Raw genomic sequence first — 16,050 nt, 5'->3', positions numbered from 1 at the left:
TGAAAAAAAATCTGAGGTCCTGTATCATTTTTTCGGACATCTCGTACGATTCGCGTACAATGCTTTGTAAAGGCAATGCGAATTTTTGCGTTATTTGCCCAAAAATTCGCATTAGATCCATGGTTACAGAAAGTTGTCAGCAGGCATTAGTAAGCTGTTACTAGGCAGATTATGTATATTTCACTAATGTGTACGAAAATTCGCATTAAAAACGCATAACAATTTACATGCGAGTTTTCACCAATCTGAAAAATCTTATACAATTTTTTGCAAGCGAAAATGTCACGCTACAGTGGAAACGTAGCCTTATTCATCTTGTTACAGGTCCAGTGGCGTAACTAAGGAGTTTGGGGCCCCAGTGGACAGTTGATTTTGCTCCACTGAGAATACTATGCTGGGACCCTGGGGGGCTGCAATTCACTCAAGGGGAGACCTGGGGAGGGGACAATCGGCTGCTTCTGTCCCACTTTGCCCGTGTAGGCACCAGCTTTGCGTGTTTTGTAGGTACAACTCGCTCCCCCAGATATTAATGCCACCAGGAGGTACAATAAGCGTGATTCACAAAGCTTTTTCACCTGTTTTCCTCTGTTTTCACCTTATCTATGTTACTTTTTAAAGCTCCCAAAGAGCAAAATATAATGAAGGTAAGAAAAGTAATATTGAAATGCAGATCACCAGGAACAACTTACTTTGAGTGATTATTTTGCTGGTAAATGTGCTGAAAGGTTATTTTTATTAATTAGGTGATAAATAGTAATAGCCTAAAGATTGTCTTTTTTTTTTTTTTGCCTTTTTGTTTTTTTTAGCGCTGGCAATTTTGAAAATCGCCCTAAAAGCGCTGGTGCAATGATTCCCTATGAGAGTGTTCACATGTGAGCGGTTTGACTCCGATCCACTCACCATTACCATTTTTGGGGCGATTTCCCTATAATGGCAGGTATAGGGAAATCGCAAAACGCTTGAAAAAAAGCTTGGTATAGCTATTTCCTCAGCGTTTTTAAGAATAAATACATTGTATTTATTCTTTTCTGGGTCAAAGAGTTCACTTCCTGACTTGCATCAGGAAGTGAACAAACAAATCGCTTTGCAAAAGCGCTTAGAAAAGCATGTTACAAAAAAAAAAATCGAAGCGCGCAGGAGAGGGGGAAAAAAATCACTCACAAAATCGAAAATCGCTGGCGTCAGCTATTTCGATTTTAGACGTGAACAAAGCCTCAGAGACATGGAGGTCTCCTTATTCCACTTTGGATGAGTATAGCACATCAGACACCCCAGAGTGCAGGCAGAGACCTCTCTGCACACTTATAGCAGCAGCAGCTATTACACTCTGCCTTCCTTCTGATCTGATGCCAAAGGGGGCGGGAGAGAGTGGGGGAGGGATCTCACTTCCTTCTCAGTGCACTGACTGAAGAGAGGCTCCATAGTATTAGTGCTGGATCCGAGGCCTGGCTGAGCTCTGCATGCCTGTGCTGTGAGTATCTGCTCCTGACTCCTGTGCCCAATCCAAACCTGGAAGCAGCATTAGTGGTGGCTAATTTGTCTAATCCCCCACTATAGAGGCACCACAGTTCCCAGCATGCCCTTTATAGAAGCACCACAGCACGTTCCTTCCATTCCATAGAGGCACCACAGCTCCCAGCATGCCCCTTGATAGAAGCACCACAGCTCCCAGCATGCCCTTCTGTAGAAGCACCACAGCTCCCAGCATGCCCCTCCCTAGAAGCACCACAGCTCCCAGCATGCCCCTCCATAGGAACACTACAGCTCCTAGCATGCTCCATAGAGGCACCACAGCTCCCAGCATGCCCCTCCCTATAGGCACCACAGTTCCCAGCATGCCCCTCCATAGAAGCACCACAGCTCCCAACAGGCCCTTCCGTAGAAGCACCACAGCTCCCAGCATGCCCTTCCGTGGAAGCATCACAGCTCCTAGCATGCCCTTCCGTAGAAGCACTACAGCTCCTAGCATGCCCCTCCATAGAAGCACCACAGCTCCCAGCATGCCCTTCCGTAGAAGCACTACAGCTCCCAGCATGCCCCTCCGTGAAAGCACCACAGCTCCCAGCATGCCCTTCCATAGAAGCACCACAGCTCCTAGCATGCCCCTCCCTAGAAGCACCACAGCTCCCAGCATGCCCTTCCGTAGAAGCACCACAGCTCCCAGCATGCCCCTCCGTGAAAGCACCACAGCTCCCAGCATGCCCCTTCCTAGAAGCACCACAGCTCCCAGCATGCCCCTCCGTGAAAGCACCACAGCTCCCAGCATGCCCCTTCCTAGAAGCACCACAGCTCCTAGCATGCCCCTTCCTAGAAGCACCACAGCTCCTAGCATGCCCCTCCCTAGAAGCACCACAGCTCCCAGCATGCCCTTCCGTAGAAGCACCACAGCTCCCAGCATGCCCTTCCGTAGAAGCACCACAGCTCCCAGCATGCCCTTCCGTAGAAGCACCACAGCTCCCAGCAGGCCCCTCCTTAGAAGGACCACAGCTCCTAGCATGCCCCTCCCTAGAAGCACCACAGCTCCCAGCATGCCCCTCCTTAGAAGCACCCCTACTTCCTCTATGGAAATATGGGCCCTAGCTAGACCCTTAATTCCTACCTTTCCCTACCCTGGCTGACTTATTTTCCTTGAACACCCCCTCTGTTCTGTGTGCCCCTCCATCCTTTCCTCACTGCAACCTGTCTGCTCTCACCCTGACCACCCCCTCTGTTCTGTGTGCCCCTCCTTTCTTTCCTCACTGCAACCTGTCTGCTCTCACCCTGTGACCACCTCCTCAGTTCTAACTGCCCTTCTCCTTCCTCACACCCACCCAACCCCAATTTCCAGTTCACTTCTTTATCCTGACTGCCCCTCAGTTCCAACTGCCCCTCTGCATGCCACTCGCATATCTCTCGTAGTTGACCTGCCTCAGTTCTAACTGCCGTCTCATATATCCCATCTCTATATATAATTTCCTTGTGTCTCTGCGTCCTGTTTTGTCCCTGTGTCAGTGTTGTTTTGCACTGCGCATGTGCAGGGAGGGACGCAGAGACACTCAAGAGAGCTGGGCGGCAGAGGAGGACGGGTCCCGAAGGGGGGCTGGCCTGTAACCGGCGGGTGCGCGCATATGCAGCGTGCGCTGTATGCGCGCAGCAAAAGAGAGAGGGGGGCCAGTGTGGGGACGTGGCCACAGCCTAGCGCCCGTTTCTAAACGGGCCTTAGGCCTAGTACCTGTGTAATAATTTGCCTGTCAATGCGACACATACACTCACACTCTTCTGGTGGAATAACACACAGCATGCCATTTACAGTGGCATTGAAACACATGTTCAGCGCACTGTATTTTTCACTATATGCATTGCACACTTATGCTCCTTGCACACCATGTACATTGCTTTCGATGCAATAAAATTGCAACGCTCCTGAAAAAGGACGGCTGAACTGAGCGCTTGCAGAGCAGAGCAGTGTGGTCTCCTGTCTGCTGCCCGCCAGTGCAATTCAGGTGCAATTTAAATGCACCCAAATTGCAGTGGTTGTAACATCACGTGTGTCAAGCGGTGGAATTACTGGGCGGCAGAGCAACCCCACATGTCGAGTCTGAGCATGGCAGCGAGAGCGCTCCTATCTCACTCTGTGGGGGGGGGGCTGCCTGAACAGTGCTGGTACCGCGCGCTGACAAGTGCCCAGCCTGTGCAGGGGAGCAGCAGACAGGCGGTGACTTCACCGCTTGTCAGCTGCCCATGTGAAAGGGCCCTTGCTTCCTTTGCAACATTCATATATTTTGGGGGGGTATTCCCTTTTAAAGCTATTCATGTGTTTTGCTCAGCCAATTAAAGCAGGATGCCAGCTAATAAAGTCACAGCAGGTGATTTCAGAAATGATAAATGGACTGAATTCTGGAGCAGTACCTGTCCTATATGGAAAGGATCAGATCACGCTGGTTTTGGAGATTTAGACTTCAAGGTCCTTGTAATACAAGTATGACAGCAATAAGACACAGAGCAGCGAGGTAAACTCTATAGAAAGAGTTTCTCTCTGATCTGAGAACCTCTGCAGGGCTGCCACCTTATCCCTTTAAACCTGATGCAGTTTAGGGCCAGTTCACGTGGATGATTACCGGTGACGCATTTAAACCCTTTTTTGTAACTGAGCAGAAATCATTAGGCATCAGTTTCTGTCGCTGCATCGGGTATTGAGCCCCTGGGGAGACATAAACCAGAAATGCAACCAACGCTAGATGCAATGTGCAGCATCTCAGAAAATTTGATTGACCATGGTGCTCGCGTTAATGGTGGTTACACTGACCACATAGGGCGACACAGGAAAACCATTGGCTGTCCCTGTGCCCACCTATGTGATCCATGTGATGATTGGTTGTTCTTGTGCCCCCCTATGTGGTCAGTGTAATGATGGTAAATGCATTGAGATCACCACTCCCATTCATTTCAATGCAGGGTGCGGTAGATCCTAGCGGTAAAAGTGGCTGGTAGTCGCCTGTGTGAAGCAGCCTTTAGGGCTCGTTCACACTGGAGGTGTTTTTGGATTTGTTTAAGCGCCTGCGATTTTTTTCAAAATCACCCTGAAAGTGCTCACACCATGCTAACCTATGCGCTAGTTCAGATTAGGGCATCTGTCCAAGCGCTGCATGGACTATTTTCGGGGCGATTTTGCTACAATGGAAGGTATAGAAAAAATGCTAAATGCTTACAGAATCGCTTTGTGCAGCGATTGCATTCGCGTTTTTTAAAAATAAATACATTGTATTTTTTTTTTTTTTCCGGATCAAAGAGTTCACTTCCTGACTGACGTCAGGAAGTGAAAAAACGGAATCGCTCTGCAAAAACGCCTACAAAAACACTTACCAAAAACGTTCAACGAACAAAAATTGCCAGGAAGGGAAAAAAAGTCGCTTTAAAAAACATCCAATAGTAACGCGATCGGAACACAATGTGAACAAGGTCTTAAGGTGCCCATACACTCGTCAGATTTGCAGCAGATAGATAAGAAATGCATCTGATGATCTATCTGATGCGTTTTTAGAACATTTTTTACCAGGATAGAATTCCAATAGATTTCAGTTTGAAATCTATTGAAATTCGATCTGATGGCATTTTTTTGCCATCAGATTTCCATTAAGGCCAATGCAAACTGATAAGCAATCTCATCAGATCGACCTAAATTTTCCACCTCGATCGAAATCGGCCGTCGATCGGTCGATTGGCCAACCGATTTGCAATCGATTGATCGATCGGGATCGATCGGTCGGCCAGAAAATCGGCTGAGTGTATGGGCTGCTTTATTGTAGTCTGCCTTAGCTGTTTAACCCCCTTGGCGGTATGAAAAATACCGCCAGGGGGAAGCGCAACAGTTTTTTAAAAAAATTTTTTTTTTTTATCATGTAGCGAGCCGAGGGCTCGCTACATGATAGCCGCTGCTCAGCGGCATCCCCCCAGCCCCGCCGATCGCCTCCGGCGATAGGCGATCAGGAAATCCCGTTCAAAGAACGGGATTTCCTGGAGGGCTTCCCCCGTCGCCATGGCGACGGGGCGGGATGACGTCAGCGACGTCGGGACGTCATTGGGAGACCCGATCCACCCCTCGGCGCTGCCTGGCACTGATTGGCCAGGCAGCGCTCGGGGTCTGGGGGGGGGGGGCGCGCGCCGCACCGGATAGCGGCGATCGGGCGCGCGGCGGCGGCGGCGATCGGGGTGCTGGCGCAGCTAGCAAAGTGCTAGCTGCGTCCAGCAAAAAAAAAATTAAGTAAATCGGCCCAGCAGGGCCTGAGCGGCACCCTCCGGCGGCTTACCCCGTGTCACACACGGGGTTACCGCCAAGGAGGTTAACCCTCTGGGAGATACAATTACATCGCCCAGAAGGGGGCGCAGCACTTTTAAAAAAAAAATTTTTTCTTTTAAATCATGTAGCTAGCCTAGCTCTAGCTACATGATAGCCGTTGTGCAGCAGCATCCCCCCACCCCCTCCGATCGCCTCCGGCGATCAGCGCAAGCAGGAGATTCCGTTCAGAACGGGATCTCCTGCTTGGCTTCCCCCGTCGCCATGGCGACACTGACGTCGTGAGGGAGTCCCGATCCACCCCTCAGCGCTGCCTGGCACTGATTGGCCAGGCTGCGCAAGGGGTCTGGGGGGGGGCTGCACGGCGGGTAGCGGCGGATCAGCGGCGAGCGGAAGTTACACGCAGCTAGCAAAGTGATAGCTGCGTGTAACAAAAAAAAATTATGCAAATCAGCCCACCAGGGCCTGAGAAATCCTCGTGCGCGACATACCCCGAGCTCACCTCGGGATTATCGCCCAGGAGGTTAAGCCACAAAACGTGCAGTTGAGCTCTGTCAAGTTTTAAATAAATTAGGCGGCAATTGTAGGATACAGTGAGGAAGTGAGTTTTTTTTGTCATTGTACAACCTAGACTACATGTCAGTCAGTGAACAGCTGCTGATACTGATCATGCATGTGTGATAGAGGAATCTGACTGAGCAATGTGGAGAGGGTGCCTTTGCTGACTAGGGATGATCGATGAGATGCAAATCTTTCTGAGTTCATGCAGGATGATGTAAATGTGTATGCAAATATATGCAGCTTGAAAATGAACCAATCAAGTCCCACCAAGGTTTAAAGGGATACTTAAGTCAAAAAAATTAAAAATAAAAGTTTTACTCACCTGGAGCATCCCTCAGCCCCCTGAAGCTGTCCGGTGGCCTCGCTCCGATCCTCCGGTCCCCGCCGGCAGCTTCTTTCCGGTTTCGGCGACAGCCGCCGACCACATTGGGAACGCGAGTGATTCTCCGCGTTCCCAGCCACTATATCACCCTCTATGCTGCTATAGCGTATATGTATATAGCTGCGAAACCGGAAGGAGCCGCCGGCGGGGACAGGAGGATCGGAGCGATGCTGCGAGGGCACTGGACAGCTTCAGGGGGCTGAGGGATGCCCCAGGTGAGTAAAACTTTTTTTTTTTTTTGACTGCAGTATCCCTTTAAATTGACTAGTCCAGTGATGGCTAACTTTGGCACTCCAGCTGTGACAAAACTACAAATCACATCATGCTTCTGCCTCCCCAAGTTATGCTTAAAACTGTCAGAGTATTGCAATGCCTCATGGGACTTGTAGTTCCACCACAGCTGGAATGCCAAGGTTAGCCATCACTGGACTAGTCCATTTTCAAACTGCATGTACGGTATTTGCATACAAACTTACCTAATTCTGCATGATATTGGAAAAATTGGTATCTCATTGATCATCCCTTTTGCTGGCCCCCTTCTGTAAATCCTTCTTCTCTGACTGTTGGGCGGCGTTCAGTGTCTGGCAACGTATACTGTAATGGTACATTCACATCAGCGTGTTAAAGGGATCCTGAGCAGTGGGTTACATTTTAAAATTGGTACTTACCTGGGGCTTCCTCCAGCCCACCATAGGCTGTGAGGTCCACCGGTGTCCTCCTGGCTCCGTTCCGGGTCCCGCTAGCGGCTCCGCTACTGGCGACACTCCGGCTGAGTGTCAGCCCAACGCCTCCTGAACCGTGACACTATTCGTCATCACACCGGCCGGCGTGAGAGTCCTGCGCATGCGCGATTCATAGTTAGAAAACTGTGCATGCGCAGGACTGTCCCGCCGACCACCATGATGATGCGGAGAATCACGGTTCAGGAAGCGTTGGGCCGACACTCAGCGGGAGTGTCACCGGTAACGGAGCCAGGAGGATGCTGGGGGACCTCGCAGCCTACGGTGGGTTGGAGGAAGCCCCAGGTAAGTACCAATTTTAAATGTAACCCACTGCTCAAGGTCTCTTTAAAGAGAACCGGGGGTGGGGTTCTAACAATGATATCTGCACACAGAGGCTGGGTCTGCCTATACTGCCCAGCCTCTGTTGCTATCTCAATCCCCCCTAAGTTCCCTCTGCGCTCTGCTATGCCCCCATAAATCACAGCCGCGCTGTCGACACGCAGCGGGCTGTGTTTACCTATTCAGTGTCACTCTCGCCGCTCCCCCCACCTCCTTCATAGCTCCGGTCCCCGCCCGCGTCCCTTCCCTCCAATCAGCGGGGAGGGAAGAGACACGGTCAGGGACCGGAGCTATGCGGGAGGCGGGGGGAGCGGCGAGAGTGACACTGAATAGGTAAACACAGCGCTGTGACACGCTGTGTGTCGACAGCGCGGCTGTGATTTCAGGGACATAGCAGAGCGCAGGGGGAACATAGGGGGGATTGAGATAACAGGGCTGGGTAGTATAAGCAGACCCAGCCTCTGTGTGCAGATATCATTGTCAGAACCCCACCTCGGGTTCTCTTTAAGGTGGCCATACATCAGGCGACTTGGCGGCCGATCGACCATCCATTTCGATTATTATAATCGAATTGGATGAAAATCGGTGCCACCAAGTGCATGACAAAATGACCAATTTTGGAATGGAAATTGGTTGCATTGTCGATCGCGCATGGTGCAAGATGTTGGGCCGAAGTTGGTTGTTCAGGTGCGTGGTGGGAACGGTGTGCAATTTCCCGATGATCGATTAAACCATTCGCCGCTATGTAATGTCCCCCCCCTGTGTAAAGTATACAGTACATTACCTGTCTGGCCTCTGCTTGTCCCCCGCAGGCTTCTGGGATTCCTCTTCCGCATACACGCACGCCCCATGTGGTTTCCTGTTAAGGGTGCACATGTGACGTCACTCGCGTGCCCTTACTATGAAACCACGTAGGGCGCTTGCATGCGGAAGAGGAATCCCAGAAGCCTGCGGGGGATAAGTGGAGGCCGCGGAGAGGGAATGTATACACTTTGGCACCAGGGGGACATTACATTAGGTGACACAGCCGTGATTCCGGATCGATTTCATGCTGAAATTGATTGGGAATCGGCCTGTGGTGTATGGGCAGCTGACAGATAGCTCTCTTTTCAAATTTGATTAGAGAAAGAATGTCTCTTGGTGGAATCTGCCCATCATTGCTAGATCTATGAGCATCTTCAGCAGTGTGGTGGTATCTGTTGCCATGTGTGCAGTGTGTTACCACATAACGTGCATGCTAACAGTTACAGGGAAGCATGCATTGTATATACTGGGCGTCACACATTGCACAATGTGACTTCTGTGTTACAATCAAGCTTCTGCAGGATGTGCAATGCCTCACTGGGAACATGGCCTGCTGTTTCATTGTCGGTCATGCCCGGTACACACAAAGCAATTTCCCAACAGACTGAAGTCGAATAGATAATTTCCGACAAGTCCGATTTGTTTTCTGATCACTTCTATACAAAATGATTGGCATTTAGATTGGACCTTTCGAAAATTGATTCGACTGTCAATCTGGCGGGAAATTGCATTGTGTGTACCAGGCATAAGATTAAGTTTCCAATGCTGCGATTCCCGTCTGTTTTCCTGCACATAAATTTACTCAGAGAAAAAAATCAGCAGCATAAAATCGCATCACGAATGCAAATCCCTGTAGATGTGCATGACAGATGTCTTCTCGCCTTATAACAAGTGCCGGTGTCATTGTGTCTCGTAGATGCATGCCGGCTCAGTGGAAACTCAGCCTTAAAGTGGCCATACACTTATAGATTTGCAGCAGATTCGACCATCAGATGCCTGTCAAGTTAAATCTGACAGGAATTTATCTGATGTGTGCCACACACTAGGAATAGATTTCAGAATGAAATCTATTGAAAATCGATCTAAATGCATTATTGGACCATTAGATCCAATGCAACTCTATGGGCCATCGATCTGCTGCCAGCAGCAGATCGACCTACATTTTCCATCCAGTCAGATAGATCAAATCAATCGAAATCGGACACAAATCGATCGATCAGCTGATTTGATAGAAATTATTTTCAGATTGATTCAATAGAATGAATTGATCGATGGCTGAAATCGACCAGTGTATGGGCCCCTTTAAAGGGAAGATCCAAGGTGTAAAAAAAAAAAAAACTACTTGCCTGGTGTTTCCTCCGGCCCCTGGCAGCCGTCCTGTGCCCTCGCTGCAGCTCCACTCCGTGAGCGCCACTCGCGACCATGCTTACGAAGCCTGGAGCTCTGTCTGTAACCTCTATTGTCTGTAACCTTAACTAATGTGCAGGGCTGCGTAATATGTTGGCGCTTTATAAATAAATAAATAAAATTGAGAGACAAATATCTTTAGTCTGTAGGTTTTGAGGTCTTTTCTGACCTTTTTTTTTTTTACAAAGAGTATCTGCAGATTATCTTCGATGTTTCATTTTTCAAAGACTTTTATCTTGTGTGTACCCAGTGTCAGGAACTGGCCCGCGGGACGCCTGCGTATACGGTTCCCGACTGCGGGTTTGACCAGATCAAGCGGGGAGCAGCCTTATTCGAGCTAAAACAAGGCTGGGACCCCTCAGAACACCTCTCACTGCCACCACTAGCGGTTCGCTAGACACTTCCACTCTGCTGTCGAGTCCTCAGCGCGCAATCCGCGTTTTCATATTCGGGTCAGCTTTGCGCTTAGGCCGAATACGGGAACGCCACGCTCCCACACACACACACACAGTTGCAATCTTACACTGTAGTGAAGCAAAACCTGTGACGAACATTACGGAAAAGTCGTGCGCTAGCGCCATCGACTTTCGCATGGTCGTGCACAGTTCCTGTCAGTCTTGGGTAAATGCACAATAGATGTCAATTTCCCTCTCTCTTACTGAGAGAGGGCAGCCCTCCCCCACATCCTGTTCAGGTCAGGAAAGAATTCACAAGTGGCCAGACCACCTGGGGAGCAGCCATTTGGTTACATAGCTCATCTTTCCCCAAAAGGAAAACCAGCTCAAACTGGTTGAACTTCAAATTTCCCTCCAAGCTCATAGCTTCACACAATGGGAACATTTACTTTATTAATAATTCAAAATAGGTTTGGCACAGCAAGACCAAAATCACATTTCCTGATACCCAGAAATCAGTTCTATCACTCACCTGAAGTATAATTTTCTAGCTATCAGGGATCCATGTAGAAACCACTTTATCCGGCCTGCGTAGAGCGAATGCGACAGACTAGGCATACATAGCCTCGTTTAATAGAGGGTCGCGAGCAGTTTACGAATATAGTCTCGGATTTGCGATACGCCACTCCTGGGCCGAGTCACACAAATTATTAATAAATGGGTACATTCCTTGCTCTGAGTCTGTGGGTGGCAACCTGCCTGCCAGGAGGTAACCCTGCCTCAAACACACCTACTTTCCAGGTAGTGACCGCCCCAAAACTCTGGTCAGTAAAAAGCGTTTGCAAGGAACTCCTCCCAGTTCTTCAATTCCCATCTACCAGGAAGGTCTAGACATGTGCTCAAGGAGAACCGGGCGCATGTTGTGTACAAAGACTTTAACCTGAATGCCTACTTTAAACTGGACTATTTTCTTCATTTTTCAAATGGACTGCTCAGCTAACGAAGTAAGAATTTTCTGATTTTATTCCTTTTATTTTTAAGCTCTGTGTTTTATATGTTAATAGGTGTATATAACTGTATGTAATGCATTTGTGTTATTAAACGTTTAAAAATCGTTTAGCGGTTATGACCTGTTGCTGAACATACACAATCGTACCTATTCTCCTGAACTCGCTACCCTGTGTTTAATAGAAGTATACATTTATAACCCGTATGCGAGAACCCGGCCCAGATATAACGATCTGACCCAGGTTCCTGCATACTGCTAAGGGTTAATAGAGCGTTCTCGAAGTCCTAGTAAAATTACAGTAGCGGGCTGTGTAACTCGCTTGGTGGCAGATCTTTGAATTGTATATGTGTGTGGAGTGATTCGGTTGGTATCAGAACGCTCCCTTCGCGAGTCAGTTCATCAAATTGCGAACGCGGGTTACCCTTCGTGATGAACAAATGACCGTGTGAGAGGATTTCTGACGCTGATCGATTTACCCCATCCGCAGACCGGCCTAGCGGTCTGTGACAAAACCACTAACAGTCGTTCCGAACGATACTGTTAGCCACTCAGCTGCTGAGCTACTCGCACTGGCGTTTTCGTACGTTGGGTCAGCTGCGCGCTTTAGGCCAACGTATGACACACAATGCAATTACAATCTTATACGGTAGTGTTGCTTAATCATAGAATCAGGCACGGACTTATACACACTTCAATCTCTTCTAAGCTATGAGTGTTAGTTTAGTACAGCAGAAGTCAAGCTTATTAAATAATAATTTAATATTCCAGGGAAAAAAGTGGAACAATACAGAACAGAATATATACAAAAGATTACAAAAACAAAGTAAAAAGTTACAAAGGTAAGTTACAAAAATACACACAAAGCGATTTGCTTACCAAAATAAACGGGGAAATAAACGTACCAGCGTATCGATCTGGCGTGGTTGCGGGAGTACGCACTTTCTGGTCAGGAACCAGGTTAGTTCTAGCCGTGTGTGCTATCTCCAAGAACTACAAGTTGTGGCTATCCTAGCTGCTGTTTTATACTGTGAGATACGCCTGGAGGCTGCAACGTCCTTGGGGAGGGGAGGAACTAGTTTTTAATTAAATCTCAGACATAATTCTATTTCCAGGTAAAAGTCTATACATCAAAAGATTGTGAAGTGAGGTTTTTCAACTCCAGGTGAAAACTTGATTAAGGCATTTTCCTGTCTCAGTTTTTAAAGTCTGCAGAGATTTCCAACCCCTTCCAATAGATGTAATTTACAGGGTATAGTTTGCACCTCCACCAATAATTTAATTTCACAATGAAATAGTGTTTAACACACATGTCAACTTTTGGTGAAGAGACTCTTCCTGACTAGTCTAGAGTTCTTCACAATGCTTTAACAGCCTTCCTCAACAGAAGTGTAAATGTTTCAAGTGTCAATGACTTCAACACTTCACTTCTGCCATTGTCTGATTACCCCAGCTCTATTCACTGAAGTCCTCTTTAGATGCAAATGTAGGTCTATTGACCCACACACACAATCACATGAACAGTCCATGAATCTAGCCTGGCATATCTACACCTTTGACATAACATAGCAGATATAAAAATGGGAAAATGAAAGAAATATGTTCCTGTATTCCTAACATCATCAGCCTCATAACTAGCAGCTATATTCCTGACACCTAGCTTTAGGCCTGGAACCCACTAGGAATCGTTGCAGTGCTGTCACTGTGTGCAGCGACTGCTACGGTGTTTGCGATGGCGGCGATTACCCGACACTTGGAATTTTTTTTTAATTATAAAACTATATATACTTACCAGGCGTCCTCCTTCTGTCTGTAACGCTTATAGCGCACACACCTGTTCAAAACTGCACAAAAGTACAGGGGAAGAACAGTCCCCATTCAGGGTAATAGCTATTCGCCCCTTTCTCATAGCAATTGCTAGCTGATCGGAGAGGCACCACAAAATGTGCTGTTTATTTTGTGCAATCTAAAAGAAAGAAAATGGAGTTAAACAGACAAACCTCATTTGGTGTTTGTCTTGAATGTTGACCAACAATTGCCTACCTTTTCCAAGCTGTTTTTAGATACGGTATTTTACCTGATTTGGGGATCCACTAATTTTTACTTGTTTCCGCTAATCAATGATGATTTTTAGAATTTACCTTCTAATGTGGGTTTGGTTAGTATTGTGAACTAACTATAAAATGTTAATTCATATCACCATATCTTTCACAGTCCAGGATCCGATCTCGGGAGCTGCTGCTTGACCTCTACAAGATGGACGAGGACAAAAATGAAATGAATTCAGGGATGCTCCGTCTTGCCTTTGAGATTGTCTATTTGTTGACAGGAGAGGTGAGATATTGTACAGATAAGTATACAGTTATGAGATGAAAACCTGTGACAGCTTTTGAGTGCCAGGACCTCCCCCAGCCAGGATCATTTTCTTGGTTCAGAATTGGAGCTTTTGCATGTGATGCGTTGCAGAATAATTCTGCATGGCAACTCGCTGGCCATACAATTCTATGAGGTTGTCACGTTTGCAGACAGATGCATTGCACCATAGGTGGCTATGGGCAATCATCACTCCTTTGGAAAATCGGAGCAGGTCTTTTTAACAAGTGAAAGCGGATCCTATTTTTTAACATTAGCATCCCTTTCCTTGTTACAGCTTCAGTGTTCTCCCCAGAAATTTCTTCCACCCCGGTGGCATGAAAAAGTAGCCGGGTGGGGCGAGATGAGAGAATGCAGGGCGGGTGCTTCTGTGAGCAGCTATGCTTACATCATAGGAGGTGAGCTAATGGCAGCCGGGTGCTCACCAAAACTAGCCGGGTGGAGCACTCGGCTAAAAGAGCCTGGGGAGAACACTGAGCTTGTAGAGCTCCTTCAGAGATGCTGCAGTGTATTTACTTCCTGGTTTGCTGGGAGCACATACATGGTTAAATTCCTGTGCGTACATCTTGTCTGTCTGAACAGTATGCTGCAGCACAGTTCAGACAGAATTGACAGCTCAAATTACACTGGCTCATTACTAGCAGATAAGGGAGTATTAAGCCCCATACACACATTTAACAGCGGTTAGGCTCTTACAACTTTTCTTGTGAAACACCTAAAAAAAAATCTCTCGCTATTGTTCAAGCAGCTGATAAGTCAATTCATCAATATGATTGACTTCTTATCAGCTGCTTGAACAATAGCAAGAGATTTTTTTTTTTTTTTTATTAAGGTGTTTCTCAAGAAAAGTTGTGAGAGCCTAAAAGACTGCTGTTGAGTGTGTGTGTGGGGCTTTAGACAGGCTGTTATCTCTAAGTACACACAGGGTGGGTTTCTCTGTGTTTTCCTTCTCTCTTGTGGAAGAGTTTAGGTCCTCTTTAGTCCTAAGGGGGTATTCACTTCCCAGAAAAACCCAGGGTTATAGTGCCACCCGGAGTACGGAGGGAGAACTGCACCGCTGGATCCCATGGAGGTGAGTCAGGCTTGGTTCACTTTTTTTTTTTTTTTTTTTTTTTTTTTGCACGGATTTGCAGGGTTTTCACGGACCCTGGATACACTAAGGGATAGTGTAAGGCAATGCAAAACAGATCTCCCTCTTCACAGGCTATTTGCATACAAAAAACGGAGGGAGATCCGGATTGCCATGCTGGAGGGGGTAGAGTCAGGAAGGGGGCCACCGGGCACAGCGGTCGGGAGGAGACTTGGACCCCCCTCACCTGGGTGCCCCCTTCCGCGCTCCCCCTCCAGCTATCATTGCCTGCGGGAACTCGCTCACCTCCTTGTTCCACCACTCACCGCATCACTTCCTGCAATGCTGCCTTCTGAAGTACAGAGGGCAGTATTGCAGGAAGTGACACAGCGAGCGGTGGAACTCAAGGAAGTGAGTGAGTTCCCTGCTCGATGATTTTAGCAAAAGTACCTGGAGGGGGGCACCAGATGAGGGAGGGGGGGTCCAACCTTCCCTCCCCAATGCCACCCACCTCTGTGCCCGCTGGCCCCCTTTGTGGCTGCTACCCCCTCTAGCATGGCGGCCCCACCCACGGCCAGGGCTGGGGCTAGGTTTTTAAAATGCAAATGGATCAGAAACTTATGCTGCAAAAGGGCAGCATGGATCTGTTTGCATACCGGTTTTTGAAAACTGAATAACTGATTGCATTCTGCAACTGTGCCTAGTGTGGACCGAGCCTAAGTGCTGGGGCTGCTGCAAGCTCTCTGCAGTTTCATCGCACGCACGCACACTTTTAGGGACTAGAAGCCTGCAAAGAAATGACACCGCTTTTAGACCCTTAAATCTGGAAAGACTGCTGGGGGGTTAATTACATCAGAAATCGGAATTCCGTGTAAAATCGTAATCGCATGTAGTATACAAGAGCCCTGACAAAAAGAAACGTGAATTTTGAAAGAAGTGCAATTCAGCATTGCCTGACTTTGGATATGCAGCCACCACGATTTCGCGCATTCGCAACACCTGCTAATTTTAAGTGTGAAACTTGTCTTAAAGGCCACTAACGATACAATTAGCCGAACAATCATTTACTTAAGATTCTTCGTATGAATGATCGGAAAGGATCATTTGGAACCACTAATGGACAAAAATCTCCAAACTAATCTGATCAGATTCATGAAATCGATCCGATTGGTTTGTCCGCTGCTGGCTCTAGGCTCCTCCGAAAAAGATAAAGTTGGGA

At 47.8% G+C, this 16,050-nt stretch overlaps 1 protein-coding gene across 1 annotated transcript in view; it reads left to right on the top strand.

Annotated features, from left to right (window-relative positions):
- The first annotated feature begins 1,394 nt into the window (after nt 1-1,394).
- LOC137536781 (zinc finger protein 658B-like) overlaps nt 1,395-16,050 on the top strand; it is a 73,086-nt gene continuing 58,430 nt past the window's right edge. Inside the window, exons 1-2 of the mRNA XM_068258984.1 lie at nt 1,395-1,471; nt 13,604-13,723. Coding sequence (XP_068115085.1) covers nt 13,646-13,723 — 78 coding nt within the window. The 5' untranslated portion in view covers nt 1,395-1,471; nt 13,604-13,645. The remainder of the gene's footprint in view (nt 1,472-13,603; nt 13,724-16,050) is intronic.

This window comes from Hyperolius riggenbachi, chromosome 10 (assembly GCF_040937935.1).
Source record: "Hyperolius riggenbachi isolate aHypRig1 chromosome 10, aHypRig1.pri, whole genome shotgun sequence".
Classification (NCBI taxonomy): Eukaryota; Metazoa; Chordata; class Amphibia; order Anura; family Hyperoliidae; genus Hyperolius; species Hyperolius riggenbachi.
This window is presented reverse-complemented; position numbering and strand designations above follow the sequence as displayed.